Source organism: Genypterus blacodes, unplaced genomic scaffold (assembly GCF_046128005.1).
Source record: "Genypterus blacodes isolate CSIRO-AG114 ecotype Tasmania unplaced genomic scaffold, CSIRO-AGI_Gbla_v1 ptg000395l_1, whole genome shotgun sequence".
In the NCBI taxonomy this organism is placed as follows: domain Eukaryota; kingdom Metazoa; phylum Chordata; class Actinopteri; order Ophidiiformes; family Ophidiidae; genus Genypterus; species Genypterus blacodes.
This window is the reverse complement of record NW_027467171.1, coordinates 68,453-86,637: the sequence shown is the minus strand read 5'-3', so window position 1 is coordinate 86,637 and position 18,185 is coordinate 68,453. Positions and strand designations below refer to the sequence as shown.

The window sequence follows — 18,185 nt, the reverse complement described above, 5'->3', positions numbered from 1 at the left end:
ACGCTGCTTTGCTTACATTTCCCTTGAGAGTGAAAACAGACAGATTCCCCCTATGGTTTCTGTTGTGACGCTGCCCCCTAGTGGCCACATCAAATAACGGCACACGTACACTTGTCACACAGCAGCAGAACAGTGTGGGTGAAGGTAACAGTGGGTCAGAGGGGAGGAGTGTGTGAGTGTGTGTATGTCTGACACAGATATTTGATGACACATGACTTACATGTTTATGTGCTTTGGTTTTTATTATGGGGCCTTCTGTCCGTCCCCTCTGTGTCCTCAGCGTGAGGAGATTTTCCTGCACTGCCGGTGATTCTATTTTTAGTCAGGTTGTCCAGTTCTGCTGTAGAACCTATCAGGTGTGATGCAGTCCAGCTGTACAGACAAAGTTACTGGAAGATTAACCTGTGACAGTGTGCACACCTGATTGGGTTTGATGTGAAACCAAGCAGTGTCAAGGAAGTCAAAATGTCGGACTGTTCCGTTAAAGTTCCTCAGCAAGCAGGGCCGTCATTGAACACCAAATCAATATCTGAACCGATATCATATACACACACACACACACACACGACTGGCTGTGGAACATTGCTTCATAGAACTTCATACTTCTGCCAAGAGTTAATTTTAACAAATTAAACATCAATCAACCTAATGGTGGCTCTTTAACCACAACAGTTCAGTTTTGTCCATGGTGGTGGTGGTGGTGTGTGTGTGTGTGTGTGTGTGTGTGCCTCTCCTCTCCTGCTCAGGTCGTTTGAAGTCTTTAATTTATTTCACAGTCTATAACACCCAGACAAACTCATTCATTCACAGCTATATGACCATGTGGTGTAAAGCAGGAGCGTCCAAACGTTTCATCAGGCGCAGATCAGCCTTTCCAATATTTCCACATCTTTCCACAGCCTGTGGTGTGTTATGGTGTGGAAACAGCAGCCTCGCCCTCAGTGACATCAAGCTTCATTTCACCTTTAGCTTTATCTACAACCGCTAACTGCAACCAAGTAAGTATTATGATCCAAAATAAATGTTGTAAATTGTTTCTGGCTGTGAAATATCTAACATGTACAACACACACATCACCCACTAACTATTGCGGTAGCAGCTGACCTCTCCAACCATTAGGCTGCCACCAGTTCTGCTGTTCTACCAGCTGGTTACCAAACCTGCAGGTTGTTAGTTCCCTGCTGCATTCCTGCTCCCTATGCAGATCACAAGCCTCTACTCTCTGGTAACTACAGGGCAGCACTGGTTCACTGCTGTCGTACTTCACTGCTTACTACAGGTTTACACCCAATTACAACTTCAAATATAGTGCATATGTGTACTGTTTGCACGAGAACCTTTTACATCTCTGATCCTATGATGATGACAGTGGATTTTAAAACAATGATAACAAACGTCTGACATGAAAGTTTTTGCCAACATTAACTCTCCGGAAATGTCCTGGGGATGCTACAGAACCGTCAGTGGGTTCTCACTTGGAACTGCAGTGGAAAACCCATGAATAAATAATCAACACAATTAGTGAATGGCCAGTTTGAGCACACACACTCTTGTGTCACAGAAGAAACAGAAGAAACAGAAGAGCCGCTGTTCACGACAGGCAAACATCCACATGAACAGGATCCTACATACATGACATGTGTTAAATATGAGGTGAATAAATACATGCAGAGGCGTGATTATAATGTTTGGATCAATCAATACATTTACAAACATATATAATCTAAGTCTGATCATCAGAGAAAGCATAAACTCATTTCAATGAGTTTCTGCACTATGTTTGAGGAAAAAATATGTATTGCCTCAATTGTAGTATAATCAAATCAATTTAAATTGATCTGGACCTCCACCTCAATGCACCTGCTGATATTCTGTCACATTACTACAGTATGTTTGTGTCCTGTGCCACAATGTCAAAGAACCATTGAGATCAGACTGACGTCACCATCTAACGGATTCTTCCTTTCTCTTAACTCAGTTCAGTGCTGAAGCTCCTTAGCAGAGGTCATAACAGAGATCAATATAAATAAATACAAATAAATATATAACAACATAACTTAAGTACGATCGTATCCACACTGCACCGCAGTTACGTAATGTGACATAATAAGTGACGGTTTGACGGTTTCCGGTATCCTTTTCAGAAGCCTGGGAACTGTCCGACCTGACCGCAGCGTTCCCCAGCAGAGGACGTAAACACTGAGGAAACTGCCACTGAGCTATCATCTGCTTTCTAATGTCATTAATTAGCCTCCGTGAGTTCTCTAAAGACGCAATTCTCCTGATTAAGGTGTGGGTGAATCATCAACACCTCGTTTCATGCCTAAATGTTCAACTTTCCACGTGCCGCCATCGTCTTCGTGTTTCACAGCACACGGGAGCGATTCGATGCTCGGGTTCACATTTATGGACACGCTGTTAAATTCGGCTCACACAAAATCAGCCAAACAACATTTTAACAACAACTGGATGTGCTCTCATGGCCACCGCCCACCACGGAGATGAGTGTGAAGTTAGCACAGCGGGTGGGTGGGCACCAAAAGTTTACATTTTAATGATAAAGACGTCACCGGAGGCGAATCACATGAACCCGAAATCATCAGATGATTTTAGTTACGGTTTGACCGCATTTGGGATTCATTTCGTGTGTCCGACACACGCTGACACGCCCGTCCGCATTTAATTGCTTTTTTATTCAACGCAGTTTGGCGTAAAAGAAACGCATCCGGTTTAGAATCTCCTTCCTTCAGAATGTCATTCACCGCATCCTCATCTTCATCCTACGACACATTTTCCACAGTCATCTTCGACATGAACAATAAACACTTCATTGATTATCCAATGGAAATCGGATTGTCTGGCAGTGGAAAACACGCAGTGATTTACGGTTCGGGTTAAATAGTGAATGAGTCAGTGGACCACAGAGCAGAACAGCTGGACTCACCTTTGGCTGGGAACACAAGCTGGTCGTGGGATCCTGGTCCCATGGCAGTAGCCTGTGTGTCCTACAGCTGAATGATGAGGAAGGAGGAGGGGGAGGAGGGGGAGGAGGAGGAGGAGAATGCGGCTCTGCTGAAGGGGCAGAACCTCGGCTCTATGGGCCAGGCGGTCCTGCTGCACAGCTGAGTTACTTGACACATAAACAAATGTGTGTGGACATCAGATTTTTAAATATTTCTCTCTCCACTCATACAGACCATCCGCCTGTGAGCCCAATCGTCTTTGTTCTCTGCCTGTGGTACAGAAGTTATTGGCAGTTCTATTAGGTTGACCCCTATTATGGTCATGATGGTGGGTGGCGAGGCACATCAGAACTTATTTGAAGTTTCTTATTATCTTTTAATGAAGTGCTGTTACAGGATAATACACATGCACACAAGAGGAATATTGTTAATTCTGGTTTAAACGGCACATTGATTATTTTCAAAAATGTGGTTGTCTTTGGAGAGGTTGTGGCTTGTTTACATTTGTTTATACTTTCCTCATAATAGGAACAGTGTTCTTACCTGTCTGTTCTTAGATAGATGTAGATCCTACAGCCACACCAGGTTCCTTATCTTGACACACAGCCCTTCAACCGGAACCATCAGACTGATTTCAGACTTAAGTTCATCTGTCCTTGCAAAAAAAAAAATTGTTATTTTATTGCATAAAATTGCATCTTTGTCGTCTAATAGCATGGGAACTAAAGCACAGGGGAAAGGAGACGATAGAGGAGAGGAGACAACACTGCCACCCTGTGGCTGCTGTCAAATTAGAACTACCAACACTATGTTAAACATGTTTACAGCTGCTTTAACATGAGATTGATGTCTTTATATTTTTAGACTAGTTATGTTGGTATTGCAGTCAAACGGCCAAATATAAAATATTGGAATATTGTAGGTTCCTATTTGCAATTGTTAAAGAATATTCAAGACACTGGCACGAGATCAGGTGGCGTCCCTCCTCAGCCAATCACAGCGCGGTGCTCGTGCCGCCTCATGAATATTCATGACCCCGCCCTCCCTCCTCTCCGCCAGACACTGCTCCGGGACACCGGAGGCTTATTGACGGTAGATGAGGTTGACACTTGTCTGGGTGTAGTTTTGTGAGCGGAGCTGCAAGTTTGTCGAGTGGAGCTGAGCCTTAGACTGGAGAGTAAAGCTCCGATGAGCTAAGCTAACTCTGCTACCTGTCAGCGAGCTAAGCTAAGCTAGCTGCTGTGTGGTAAGTTTATCATTCATGCTTCAGCTGCAGTCTGATGGTGTCTTGTTGTTTTCATGTCCAAATACTTTCAGGTGTTGGTTCGTCAACTGTTCATTGCTGCGTTATAAGCCACATTCGGATGACGGGAACGTAATTAGCTTAGCAAAAGTAGCTTCCTCCACTTCCGCTTTGTTGCTTACTGTATCCGGACCAAACCTGTGAACCATAGCACGAATATCGACACAAATATGGAATATTGTAGATAAAACATCGCGGACTCGTCAACATTCGGTTGAAACTCGGTCACGTCATCTTCAGTCATGTGAGCTTTGTCCTCCATGTTCCTGTGGAAAGCTTTGCTATGAGCCCGAGTTTCCTTCAATCGGAACGTGGAAACGTCACGAGTCTAGATCAGCTGTTTAATCGGAACACAGCGATCGGAAGTTTGTAATGTTGACATGACTTTGATCTGCTGTGACGTGTTAATGTGCTAAAAGGTAAACACAGCTGCAGCCTGTGACGTCACTGACGGTGTAACGGCTTCGTTTAGAAACAACAATATATAGTTCGGGTCGTTTTAAAAGTATTTGTTACAGATTAGTCCAGTTCTATAAATATGTCATTCATTATAAACAGATATATTTCATATCAAAACAAAGTTGAAAATAGAATAGATTTGCCCTAAATAACTGTAACTGTAACAAACCAGAGAGAGAGAGAGAGAGAGAGAGAGAGAGAGAGAGAGAGAGAGAGAGAGAGAGAGGTATGCATGCATGTTGTCTCCTCTGACACATGCAGTCAGTGTGTGTTCTTAATGATAACTTGTCTTGTGTAGGTGAAGCTGTTGCGTCGTCATGACGACAGGGTCCCAGTGGGAGCTCCCTCCAGAGCTCTGCTGTCGGCCTATGGCCTTTGTGGCTCTAACAGGTCTGGATGTGGTGTATAATGCTGTGCACAGAGCCATTTGGGACGCTTTCTGTGCTAATCGCCGTGCCGACAGAGTCCCGATCTCATTCAAAGTCCTTCCAGGAGACCACGAGTACCCCAAATGCCGCACCAAGGTAAGGAGAGGTTACGCTTTTAAGTCGCTTTGGATAAAAGCGTCTGCTAAATGACCGTAATGTAAACGTAATGTAATGAGAGGATTGAGAGACTGTGTCCACTCAGAGGAGAGCAGTCAGGGTTCATCAAGTTTGTAATTGTATTGAGATTTAAGAAATGCACACAAAGCACAGATTCCTGTTAGTTAACCAATATCCCCTTCTAAAGTGCAAGTGTGTGTCATTATCCCCACTTACATTACCAAGTGCATTACCATGGCACACACACCGTACACACACACACTCCCCTCTTTATGACCAGAAAACTTTTAGGGTGATGTGAAGCTCAGTCCCCCTCCTGTTCAGTGGTGGTGTCTCATGTCATCAGTGGCCTCTGGGATACTGTCCTCCTTGTGTGTGTGTGTGTGTGTGTGTGTGTGTGTGTGTAAACCATATGTTCTCTGTTCTTCTCCTTGTGCCTAGCGAACATCTTATGAGTGGTACATCCCCAAAGGCATCCTGAAAACAGGCTGGATGAATAAACACCTGAACCTGGTCCCGGCCCTGGTGGTTCTGTTTTATGAACTGGACTGGGACGACCCACAGTGGAAGGAAAAACAGTCTGAATGTGCCACTAAAGTGGAGATTGTTCGGTAAGGGCCTGTATGGAAACATGTTATAGACTTTAACTACCTGAGCTGATGTACATGCACATGTATGTAACATGGCCCAGAAACCTCCTGATCCTTTGCATCAATCTGTAGAAATGTGAGAAACCCATGGATACTAAGATCAGCGTCTCTTCTCTGGATGTAAACTGGCGTCATGCTTTGGTCTACACATGTTTGCATGTTCAGTGTTCATTGTAGTGTGTGTGTGTGTGTGTGTGTGTGCGTGTGCGTGTGTGCGCGTGTGTGCGTGTGTGTGTCCTCAGGACCAGCCTTCAGGGCAGGAACACAAAGGTGGCTGTGGTTTTAATCCAGAAGAAAACGCCTCTACCTCCAGGTAAAGACTCTGTCCGTATCAGAAGCAGGCTGCCATATTAACACCTGACCTCTGACCTCTGTGTCCCCACGGGCTCTGAGGTCAGATGTTGATTGTAGGAATAAATGCTGTACAAAGTTGCTCTGCGTGAGTGGAGCCTTGACTCACCTGCTTGTTGGCACAGGAGAGGACCTGGTAGCATCAGAGAGAGCGGCGAGTCTGTGTAACGCCTGTGATCTGTCCGGCAAGAGTCTCTTCGTCCTTCCTCACACGGACCACCTGGTGGGCTACATTATAAGGTATTACTGATACTTTCCATTCAAACTGGGAAGTAGGAATTATAGAGTCAGACATTTCAAGTAGAAAGCCCTCTGAATTAGGATGTCTGACTCGGGAAGTGGGAAGAACCTCACCCATCCTGACCTCTAAATCCAGGATGGCTGCACCAAGATGGCCGCACATCAACAGTTTGAAACTTCTGTCTTTTGTGTCGTATTAAATCACTCGTACACACACAGTACAGTACACACACAGTACAGTACACACAGTACAGTACACACAGTATAGTACACACAGTATAGTACACACACTACAGTACACACAGCACAGAACACACACAGTACAGTACACACAGTACAGTACACACAGCACAGAACACACACTACAGTACACACAGCACAGTACACACAGTACAGTACACACAGCACAGAACACACACTACAGTACACACAGTACAGTACACAGCACAGAACACACACTACAGTACACACAGTACAGTACACACACTACAGTACACACAGTACAGTACACACACTACAGTACACACAGCACAGTACACACAGTACAGTACACACAGCACAGAACACACACAACAGTACACACAGTACAGTACACACAGTACAGTACACAGCACAGAACACACACTACAGTACACACAGTACAGTACACACACTACAGTACACACAGTACAGTACACACAGTACAGTACACACACAACAGTACACGCAGTACAGTACACAGCACAGAACACACACTACAGTACACACAGCACAGTACACACACTACAGTACACACAGTACAGTACACACACTACAGTACACACAGCACAGTACACACAGTACAGTACACACAGTACAGTACACACACTACAGTACACACAGCACAGTACACACAGTACAGTACACACAGCACAGAACACACACAACAGTACACACAGTACAGTACACACACTACAGTACACACAGTACAGTACACACACTACAGTACACACAGTACAGTACACACACTACAGTACACACAGCACAGTACACACAGCACAGAACACACACTACAGTACACACAGTACAGTACACACACTACAGTACACACAGTACAGTACACACACTACAGTACACACAGCACAGTACACACAGCACAGAACACACACTACAGTACACACACTACAGTACACACAGTACAGTACACACACTACAGTACACACAGTACAGTACACACAGTGGTGTTATTGGAGGTGAACCCTAACAAAGGTTTTCTAACTGTTTACGCCTGAAACAAGCGACACTGAGACCTTTAAACACTTCAATGAGTCAGTCAGTGTTTTTACAAGACAAAGTCACTAATTAACACACACTCACAATAGATTCTTTGCATTGGAGTGTGAGCAGTATTAGTAACACATGCATTTATGATACATTAATCTGCTCTTATGAGAGATCCATGTAGCTCCTGGTGTTACAAATCAATGCAGCGTAGAATCAGAGGAGTAGCAGGTCACAGTGTTCATGTGTTCCTGTGTTCCTGTGTTCCTGTGTTCCTGTCTTCCTGTGTTCCTGTGTTCCTGTGTTCCTGTGTTCCTGTGTTCCTGTGTTCATGTGTTCCTGTGTTCCTGTGTTCATGTGTTCCTGTGTTCCTGTGTTCCTGTGTTCCTGTGTTCATGTGTTCCTGTGTTCATGTGTTCCTGTCTTCCTGTGTTCATGTGTTCATGTGTTCCTGTGTTCCTGTGTTCATGTGTTCCTGTGTTCATGTGTTCCTGTGTTCCTGTGTTCCTGTGTTCATGTGTTCCTGTGTTCCTGTCTTCCTGTGTTCCTGTGTTCCTGTGTTCATGTGTTCATGTGTTCATGTGTTCCTGTGTTCCTGTCTTCCTGTGTTCCTGTGTTCATGTGTTCCTGTGTTCATGTGTTCCTGTGTTCATGTGTTTCAGGCTGGAGAATGCCTTCTATGAACACTCTCAGACCTACTACTACACTGAGATCCGTCGAGTCAAATCGCACAAAGAATTCCTGAACAAAACCACGCACCAGGTAAGGAGAAACACCCGGCCAGCACGTCTGCGTGGAGAGAGAGAGAGGAGGGTTCAAAGGTCATGGCTCTTCTTTTCTCCGTCTCCAGCTGTTGTTTGTTCGACACCAGTTTAAAATCGCCTTCTTCAGCGAACTCAAACAGGACACCCAGAACGCTCTCAAGTAAGTCTGAGGCCCAGAATGCACTGCTGGGTTTCTAGCTACTATCAACTCATCAGACAGCTTCTAACTTGACTCTTCCTCAGCAGAGCTTAGGCTCAGCTGGGCTCAGCTGGATTCATACTGGTCCACCTGAAGAAGTGCTGCTGTAGTTTAACTCTTTTATGACTTTGGTTATGTGCTGTCATAGTCCTGTGTGTGTGTGTGTGTGTGTGTGTGTAGGTACTACAGAACAGCCTACAGTCTCGTCCATGAGCTCAGAGCCCATGAGACCAACATGCTGGAGATCAAAACTATGGCTGGATTTATCAACTACAAGGTACCTGTCTGTCTCTTTCTGTATGTCTCTCTCTCTCTCTTTCTCTTCCAGCTGAATAACACTTGAAACAATGATGAAGTATCTCACTAACTGGCTGGAAACCTCTTCTCTCTCATTTCTACTCATTTTCCCTTTCTCTGTGTTTCTCTCTCTCCCTCTCTTTATCTCTCTCTGTTTATCTCTTTTCTCTCTGTAGATCTGCCGTCTGTGTTTCCAGCACAACACTCCTTTAGACGCCATCGCCCAGTTCAGGAAGCACATTGATCTGTGCAAGAAGAAGATTGGCAGTGCTGAGCTGGCGTTTGAGCACTCGGCGTGGATGTCCAAACAGTACGGCCCACACACACACACACACACACACACACACACACACACACACACACTGTTCCCGTCACAGATTCACTTTCATGTTCATGTTCATGAGGCGAACGCTGATGTTTAATAATACATTCCTTTTCAGCAAACACAGACTTACTAAAGTCCTTTTTAATTTCTATAGAATCTATGTGAGGAATTAAACCCAGATGTGTTTGTAATCAATACTTATGATGGACAAGCCCAGTTTGGATTTGATGTCACACACACATTGGGCATCTTCCTCCCACCAACTCTGCCCTCTGCTGATGTCATCACACCTTTCACAGTAATGAATGAGTTTAGTAAATCTGTGTTCATCTATTAACCCCCTGGTTTCTGGCTGTGTCTTCCTAGGTTCCAGTCATTTGGTGAGCTGTTTGATGAAGCTATTAAGTTGGGTCTGACAGCCATCCAGACCCAGAACCCGGGCTTCTACTACCAGCAGGCAGCCTGTTACAGCCAGGAGAGGAAACTCATGGCCCAGCAGCTCTGCCAGGTGAGAAGAACACTCCTACCTGTCCTCCTGTTCTATGAATGAGTTCTCACTTCACATATTGTAGTGACATGTTGTTCTTCAGAATAATGCCATATTATATAAGTATATTTGGATAAACGATAGTGATGCCATCGAATGTTATGCCAAAGTTCGGACAGTGGTGTCACATGATGAAGAGCCACCCACCCTCTTCATCTCTGGCCCTTTTTACTGTGACTGCTTGGTTGTTCAGGCTGGAGCGATCTATCCCAACCCTGACCCGCTGGACACGCCTACTGGAGGACTCGACTTTTATGGGCAGAGATCCTGGAGACTAGGACACCAGAGTAGGCCCACACACACACACTCACACACACACAAATACACACCCTCAGACATTATGTCCAAATGTCTCTGATTACCGTATTTGTGTCTCCAGGCATCGATCCTCCAGATTCAGACAAGGAGAAGACGGGAATCCTGGCGCTGCAGTGTCAAGAGAAAGATGTGCCACATTCTGTTAGTACCCACTTTCCTCTCAGGCAGCACTTTAGTATTTTGGAGGTGAAGCTCATCACCGTACCTGCAGGATCCCCTTGACGTATCTTTAGGGAGTCTCCCCGCTTAAGGCGGGGCCAGGAGGTGGGGCCAGGATATTTAGATAGACGCTCAGCTTCATCTCGCTGAGGAGATTCTTTACCATACAGATTCTGGGTTAGGGCAGACAGTTTTTCCTCACTTTGTCACGTGTTTCTCATACTGTAAGGACACTGAAGTCAAAGAAAGCCGGTGTTAACAAAGTTAATTAGAGGCGTTGATTAGCAGCGCCGTGATATCGATTAGGTCTGATTGCCGGATTTGGATTTTGTCAGGACAGCCTCCTTCATGGCTCTCTCTCTGCCTGTACAGGAGTTGATAATCGCCCTCCTCAGCAATGCCGTCGCCCAGTTTAAGAAGTACAAGTGCCCCCGAATGAAGAGTCACCTGAGTGAGTAACACTTTGCCCTCCTGTCAGATGTTCTGTGATCTCCTGTGCTCATGTGAGGCTGAGACCAGCTCTTCCACTGCACTCAACATGTTCTTCAACAGATCTTTCAGCTAGATGAGGAATGTGAACCCTTCAGTGCTCCCCAGCTCTCTTTGACCCTCCCTGACCTTCTCCTCATATTTAGGTTCTGTCCCAATGTTGAACTGCAGAGATATTTGGACATCCAGTCTTTTATTTAATGCAGGAGTGATTCTGAATGTGTGTCAGAGAGCAGGACAGCCTGAAGACATTCTTTAGGTTTCATGTGTAAGATCAATCACACATTACAGTATGAGATCAGAATAAGAAAGCATGAACATTCAGAGTTTGGCCTTAATTGACACAGTCATGCTGTATTATAAAGCTACTTCAGCATTCAGTCAGCAGTAAACAAACATATAGTTCCCTCTCAGCAAGAATCTGACACATTGAAGTTCTGTGACTGTCATGTTGTGTTTAAGGGTGCAGCCTGTACCTCAGAGTGTCTGAGCCTTCTCTCTTTCTCTTGTCTCAGTGGTGCAGATGGGAGAGGAGTACTACCATGCTAGAGACTACACCAAAGCCCTGAAGTACGTCACAACACCAACACATAGTTCAGTCTGAAGACTTCTGAGGCATCACGTGTGTCTGTCTCTCTCTCTCTCTCTCTCTCTCTCTCTCTCTCTCTCTCTCTGTCTGTCTGTCTGTCTGTCTGTCTGTCTGTCTGTCTGTCTGTCTGTCTGTCTGTCTGTCTGTCTGTCTGTCTGTCTGTCTGTCTCTCTCTCTCTCTCTCTCTCTCTCTCTCTCTCTCTCTCTCTCTCTCTCTCTCTCTCTCTCTCTCTCTCTCTCTCTCTCTCTCTCTCTCTCTCTCCAGGCTGTTGGACTACGTGATGTGTGACTACCGCACAGAGCGTTGGTGGGGTCTCCTGTCAGCCATCTTGACCACAGCTCTGCGCTGTGCTTATCTGATGGCCAGTGTTAAAGATTACATCATCTACAGCATGGAGCTGCTGGGCAGAGGTCAGTCTGAGCTCACGTCACAGTTGAAAACCTTTCATATGGTGAAGGGATGCAGTTTGTTCAGCCTGAATTGATTCATGGGAAGCTTTAGCATGTGTGGATGAATACTTGTGATTATCCATCTGGGTCCATCTGGGTTTGATGATCAGAGTTACATTGTTCATGATCATGATTTGCCTTTCCTTATAGCTTCAACCTTGAAGGAGGAGCAGAAGACAAGGATTGAGAAGAATCTCCTCAAAGTTCTGATGGTGAATAGTGGATTCCACCTGCTCCACATATACACACACACACACACACACACACACCAAAATACAATAAAGTCCAATAGATTCTACATCTGAGGTTCACTAAGTAACTGTGATGACACTGAGGGTTAGACATGTCACTCCATGTACACGTGAGATCATTTCTTCACCACCAACTTCATTGTACTTCATGGGAATATTATGGCAAATATGCAAAGTATGATTAATGACTACTAATAGAACCAGCAGCATGATGTTTAATGTCCACTGCTCCTCTCAATGAGGAAGGGATGAGGTGCAGTGTCTTGGGACAATCAGTGAGATGTTTTATGGGTTCCATGGGATCGTTCTGCTCCTCAGGGTTAGATCATGGATGGTTCTGCTCCTCAGGGTTAGATCATGGATGGTTCTGCTCCTCAGGGTTAGATCATGGATCGTTCTGCTCCTCAGGGTTAGATCATGGCTCGTTCTGGTCCTCAGGGTTAGATCATGGATGGTTCTGCTCCTCAGGGTTAGATCATGGATGGTTCTGCTCCTCAGGGTTAGATCATGGATGGTTCTGCTCCTCAGGGTTAGATCATGGATGGTTCTGCTCCTCAGGGTTAGATCATGGATGGTTCTGCTCCTCAGGGTTAGATATTCCTGACATCAGTTTGCAGCTTGTGTAAGTTGCTCAGTACTGTAATCCCAAACATCTGCAGAATGCTCCAACAACAATAAAACAATGTCAATGATTTCTTTCTATCCCTCCCCCCTCCACCAGAATGAGCTCCCTGATGCTGAGCCGGAGTGTGATCCTTCCTCTGCCGGTGCAGCCAGGTCGCTGTGGAACGACCGCATGGCTTTAGCCGGATCGAACGACTTCACTATAGAGGTCCAGGACTACGTACCATTCAGTTAGTAGTCACACACTCTAACGTCCATAATGAATGCAACCATCATCCATTTATCCATTCTTAAGTGGGCTCGCTGAAGGAGCATGAAGAACACAGCCCGTCTCCTTTCATTGTGTTAACCGCTCCCTTTCTTGCCTCCAGTCCAGTGTAAGGCCAGGTTCCTGTCTCCTAGCTTCCACGTGGACCAGCCCATCCAGCTCAAGGTGTTCCTGAAAGCTGACTGTCCTCATACTGTGACGTTCAACAAGCTGGCCATCAGCCTCAGTAACCAGGTAGAGAGTCTGTCAAAGCAGCATCCAGAGGCAGAACACATCAACACATGAAGCCATAACCATTCTTCTCCTGTGTGTGTGTGTGTGTGTGTGTGTGTGTGTGTGTGTGTGTGTGTGTGTGTGTGTGTGTGTGTGTGTGTGTGTGTGTGTGTGTGTGTGTGTGTGTGTGTGTGTGTGTGTGTGTGTGTGTGTGTGTGTGTGTGTGTGTGTGTGTGTGTGTGTGTGTGTGTGTGTGTGTGTGTGTAGGAGTACAATCAGTGGTGTGTGGTGGAGTCTTCTGGCCTGGAAAATCTGTGCTTGTTGCCGGGGAAAACCACATGCTACAACTTCAGCTTCGTAGCCAAAACTGAAGATGTTGGCAAAAAGATAGAGGTGTGTTTGCACAAGAGCACAAGAAGGAGAGAGGAACAGGCTGAGAGGGACAGAGACGGCCAGGGGGACAGAGAGACAGACAGAGGGAGAGGGACAGAGACGGGCGGGGGACAGAGAGAGAGAGAGAGAGGGAGAGGGACAGAAGGAGAGAGAGAGAGGGGCAGGGGGCAGGGGGACGGGGATAGAGATGGCCCAGAGAGAGACGGGGAGTAGGACAGAGGGAGAGAGAGAGAGATGGGCAGGGGGACAGAGAGAGAGAGACAGGCAGAGAAGAAGAGAGACAGGCAGGGGGACAGAGAGAGAGAGGGAATGAGAGGCTGAGATGTGTAGACATAAAATAGACAATGGGAGAGAGAGGGAGAAGAGGAAAGGGAGAGAAAAGTGGGAGGGGTTACAAAGTGAGAGAGGATAATGTGTGTGAGTGTGTGTGTGTGTGTGCGCACACAGATGACGGGCGTGGAGATGATGCTGGGCAGCGACAGCGGCCGTTGCGTGTTTCTGAGCTGGAGGGGGGCGGGGGGAGATGCTGCCTCTACCCATGAAGCTTTGCAGGCTAGTCGGTCGTCACGGCGATGGGGTCGGTGCCTGGAGGAACGGCAGGACCTGGACTGGGACTGCCTGTCAATCCAGCACAGCACCATGTGAGGCTGCTGACACAGGGACACTCTTCATCCATTTCCTGTTCTCATTTCAAACATTTAGCAGCAAATATCTCAAGAAACGTTCACAAAACTTGCTGCATTTGTGTCTCATGTCTAGGATCATCTCCAGAGTCCCAAAGATCTCTGTTCAGCTGAGCCACCATCCTCCTGCACTCGGCAACGAAATGTACTGCGTCAGGCTCACCGTCCAATCACAGGAGGAGGGAGTCGCCAGAGACGTGAAGCTGACCGCTGGCCTCAAACCAGGTACACTGACAGAGACAGAAGGTCCCTCCTACCAGGAGACGTAAGGGAGGAGCCTACCAGGAGACATCAGGAGAGTAAAGGCGTTTGTCTCCTTTGCTGTTTCAGGGCAAGATGCCAATCTGAGCCAGACGACACATGTGACGCTGGACGGTTCTCAAGTGTGTGACGACACTGCCCCTGCACTGCTCCCCGACCAGTCTATAGGAGACCTGAGCCCGGGAGAACAGGTGCACACATGCACATGCACGCACACACACACACACACACACACACACACACACACACACACACACACACACACACACACACACACACACACACACACACACACACACACACACACACACACACACACGTCTGAGGAGCCAAGAGGCTACTGACACATCAGGCGTTTCCATTACAAGTTTGACTTGATACTCAGTGAAACATCCTAACACCACATGGTGTGTGTTTGTCTCCAGTTGGAGCGGTGTGTGTATGTCAGATGTGTGTCCACTGGACCCAGAGTCCTCCTGTTCCACGTGGCGTACAGCATTGACACCACCGTGGAGGGACGACAGATCAGCTGCAAATGTCACAAGGTAAATGCCGCCAAGTGGCACCAAGTGTCACTTCCTGTCAACCAAAGCTAAATGCTACATTTCCATGCATGTTAAATTCACTATATACTGTGATGAAGGACGTACTGCACCTTTCTGTAAACACACAGAACACATGACATGAGCACTTCTTCCTCTATGATTTACTTCTGTCTTGTGTCCTTCAGGATGAAACCGTTACTATAGAGACGTTGGTCCCATTTGAAGTGTCAGTCAAGTTTGTGTCCACTAAGGTCTGTAGCTGACGATTCATCATTTTAACAACAACACTACCAGAAACAAACCTGTACATCATCTAATCATTTTCTATCCATGACCAAAGCCTGTTTCATGTAGTCGTAGTTTGTCATTTCGATGATTTCATACATTTTGTACTCAAGACTACTAAACCATGAATGCTGTTGTTATTATAGATATGTATAATACAAGAATTATTATCTCTTCTTCCGTTTTGTCAAGTTTGAGCCGTTGGACCGAGTAGCGGTGGACGTCCCTTTCCTGTTGATGACAGATGTCCTCTCGTCTTCTCCCTGGCCACTTCTGCTGGCTTCGTCCTCACTGCAACTAATGACGATGACGAGCAACACGCCTCAGTCTGGGTCACAGTTACAAGAAGGTGGGACTGTAGGATTGTATTAACAGAACAGTCACAAGTACTTTGCAATGGCATTCAGCCCCTGATGTGCTTCAATGCATGTGAGGCGCAGTACCTGCATGAACCACGGGGGGCGCAGCAGAACAGAGAAGTGAGGAGATCGCCCCAGCAGCAGACGGGGGCGATGGTGGAACGTTTAAAAGAGCGCAACACTACGGCCATGATGTCGCCGATACAATTACAGCCCAACACGAGGGCCTGCTTAGGGTCAGGGCCTGTGTTTACATTGTGTACGTGTGCGTTTGCCTGTGTGTGCAGTGGTTCTGCAGACGGGCGAGTGTGCCAGTGAGTGTTTCTGTCTCCGGTGTCCACCATTGACCACCGGCAGCACCACCATCGCTACAGGACAGTACGTGATCACGTGGAGGAGGTACATACATACACACACACACACACACACACACAGACTGCATGTTTTGATTGAATGCCATCCCCTGTGTGTGTTGCATTTGACTGATGGATGTGATTCATGATTGGTTTTTGTTTGTAAAGCTTTAAATTGTGTTCTGCAGACAATCATCCAGTCCAGACGGCCCTCTGATCCAGACCACCGTCACTCTACCTCACGTCATCCTGGAACCTGTCCCACTGTACATCCATGCCGGTCAGTACACATACACACACACATGAAAGAACACATTAGTCATATGCATCTATATATGCAAACTGTTAATGGTTCATTTGACTTTGATAAATGGAAGTTTGCTCTACAGTAGACTTTATTTGCACACGTGTGTTTATGTGTAGATTTGCCGTCGTTCGGGCGAGTCAGGGAGTCTCTGCCGGTCCGCTACCACATAGAGAACAGAACCGCTCTGGTCCAGGAGGTGGAGATGGCTGTGGAGCCCTCTGATGCCTTCATGTTCTCTGGACTCAAACAGGTAGAGCCGGCCTACTTTCAAGAAGAAAGGGAATGCGTTTATACGTTAGGATTCTTAAGTTATTGTTATGGCAGCACGGTGAGTTAGAGTTAGCACTTGGGCCTCACTGCAAGAAGGTTCGGTTAAGTTTACCTAATAACTTAAAGTTATTCAGACAGAATTCCACAGTGGTTTAAAGTAAGTGTGTGTGTGTGTGTGTGTGTGTGTGTGTGTGTGTGTGTGTGTGTGTGTGTGTGTGTGTGTGTGTGTGTGTGTGTAGGTCCGTCTCCGTATCCTCCCTGGCTCAGAGCAGCAGATGCTCTATAACTATTACCCACTGATGGCAGGTTACCAAACCCTACCACAGCTCAACATCAGCCTGCCGCGCTGCCCCACCACCAACACACACACGCTGCGTCGCTTTCTGCCCCAACGCATCTTTGTCAAGGTATAATATACGCACACACGCACACACGGCTTCACACTGATCCTCGTCTAATTGGTGGAGTCAATGGACAATAATTTATTTGTCAGTTGTCCAAATATACAGACATTTTTGCACGCTTATTCTATTGCATGCTTATATCACTCACACACACACACATACACACACACGCTGTGTTTCAGAGTTGTAATTGCATGTTTTCTTTTGTCTCCTCAGCCTCAGGGTCGACAGGTAGATGAAAATTCCATTGCTGCTGCCTGAGAAGGGCCCCTCTGAAACACACACACACACACACATACACATACACATACACACACACACTGAGTGTTTACTGTAAATATGTGAGCAGGGCACCTTGATTTGAGTCACAGTAATTGTTTGACGTTGTTCTGTACAAATACACCAAAAAACATCTGTTGACCAAAACTCATCCAAGCCGTTGGGACGTTGGATTCTTGTGTTTGTGTTTCGATGTAAATATATCCGGTGAATAAACTAACAAAGCTCATATGCTAATTTCATTGCCAAGATCACGTCTGAATCTGGTGGTCATTGAAAATCAGGTTGGTTGTGAAGTGATTAAATTAAATTTGAATGAACATTTAATAAAATGTGAGTGATTTAACCTAGACTGTCCCGTCTGTGTATTAATGTGTTTCTGACTCTTTGTTTACACAGGAAACTTCAAAGTGCTTAATTTGTGATGTATGAAGGGTTGCAGACAGCAAAACATGTGGATGAAAACAAACTAGTCAATCAGTATAAAGAATCAGAATCAGAATCAGAATCACTTTATTTGCCAATTAAGTTTGCACTTAAGAGGAATTTGCTGTGGTTCTGGGTGCGAACATATAACATATAGAAGAAGACAACATATAAAACAACATGTACAAACAGCTCTCAAAGCTTTTTTTCATGTCCTATCAATGACTATTTTAACAGAATGATAACTTTATTTTTTACTACTTATGCAGCAGACTCGCATGTGAAGTACAGTGATGTGCTTAAATCAAGCTCAGAATACTCTGGGTGGACTTTAATGCCCCCTACTGGCGTGAAGGCAGCACAGCAGCCAGGAGGAG

At 45.9% G+C, this 18,185-nt stretch overlaps 1 protein-coding gene across 1 annotated transcript; it reads left to right on the top strand.

Annotated features, from left to right (window-relative positions):
- The first annotated feature begins 3,986 nt into the window (after nucleotides 1-3,986).
- On the top strand, nucleotides 3,987-17,732 carry trappc11 (trafficking protein particle complex subunit 11). Its single transcript, XM_076138683.1, has 30 exons — nucleotides 3,987-4,209; nucleotides 5,024-5,249; nucleotides 5,712-5,881; nucleotides 6,163-6,233; nucleotides 6,397-6,511; nucleotides 8,413-8,512; nucleotides 8,601-8,674; nucleotides 8,894-8,990; nucleotides 9,187-9,320; nucleotides 9,702-9,843; nucleotides 10,076-10,169; nucleotides 10,262-10,341; nucleotides 10,732-10,810; nucleotides 11,364-11,418; nucleotides 11,703-11,848; nucleotides 12,038-12,099; nucleotides 12,860-12,992; nucleotides 13,134-13,264; nucleotides 13,511-13,636; nucleotides 14,084-14,277; nucleotides 14,396-14,544; nucleotides 14,650-14,771; nucleotides 15,006-15,125; nucleotides 15,311-15,376; nucleotides 15,603-15,759; nucleotides 16,057-16,168; nucleotides 16,311-16,402; nucleotides 16,546-16,679; nucleotides 16,939-17,106; nucleotides 17,320-17,732. Exons 2-30 carry the CDS (start codon nucleotides 5,043-5,045, stop codon nucleotides 17,362-17,364), a joined length of 3,375 nt encoding a protein of 1,124 aa, XP_075994798.1. The 5' UTR covers nucleotides 3,987-4,209; nucleotides 5,024-5,042; the 3' UTR covers nucleotides 17,365-17,732.
- Nucleotides 17,733-18,185: the final 453 nt, after the last annotated feature.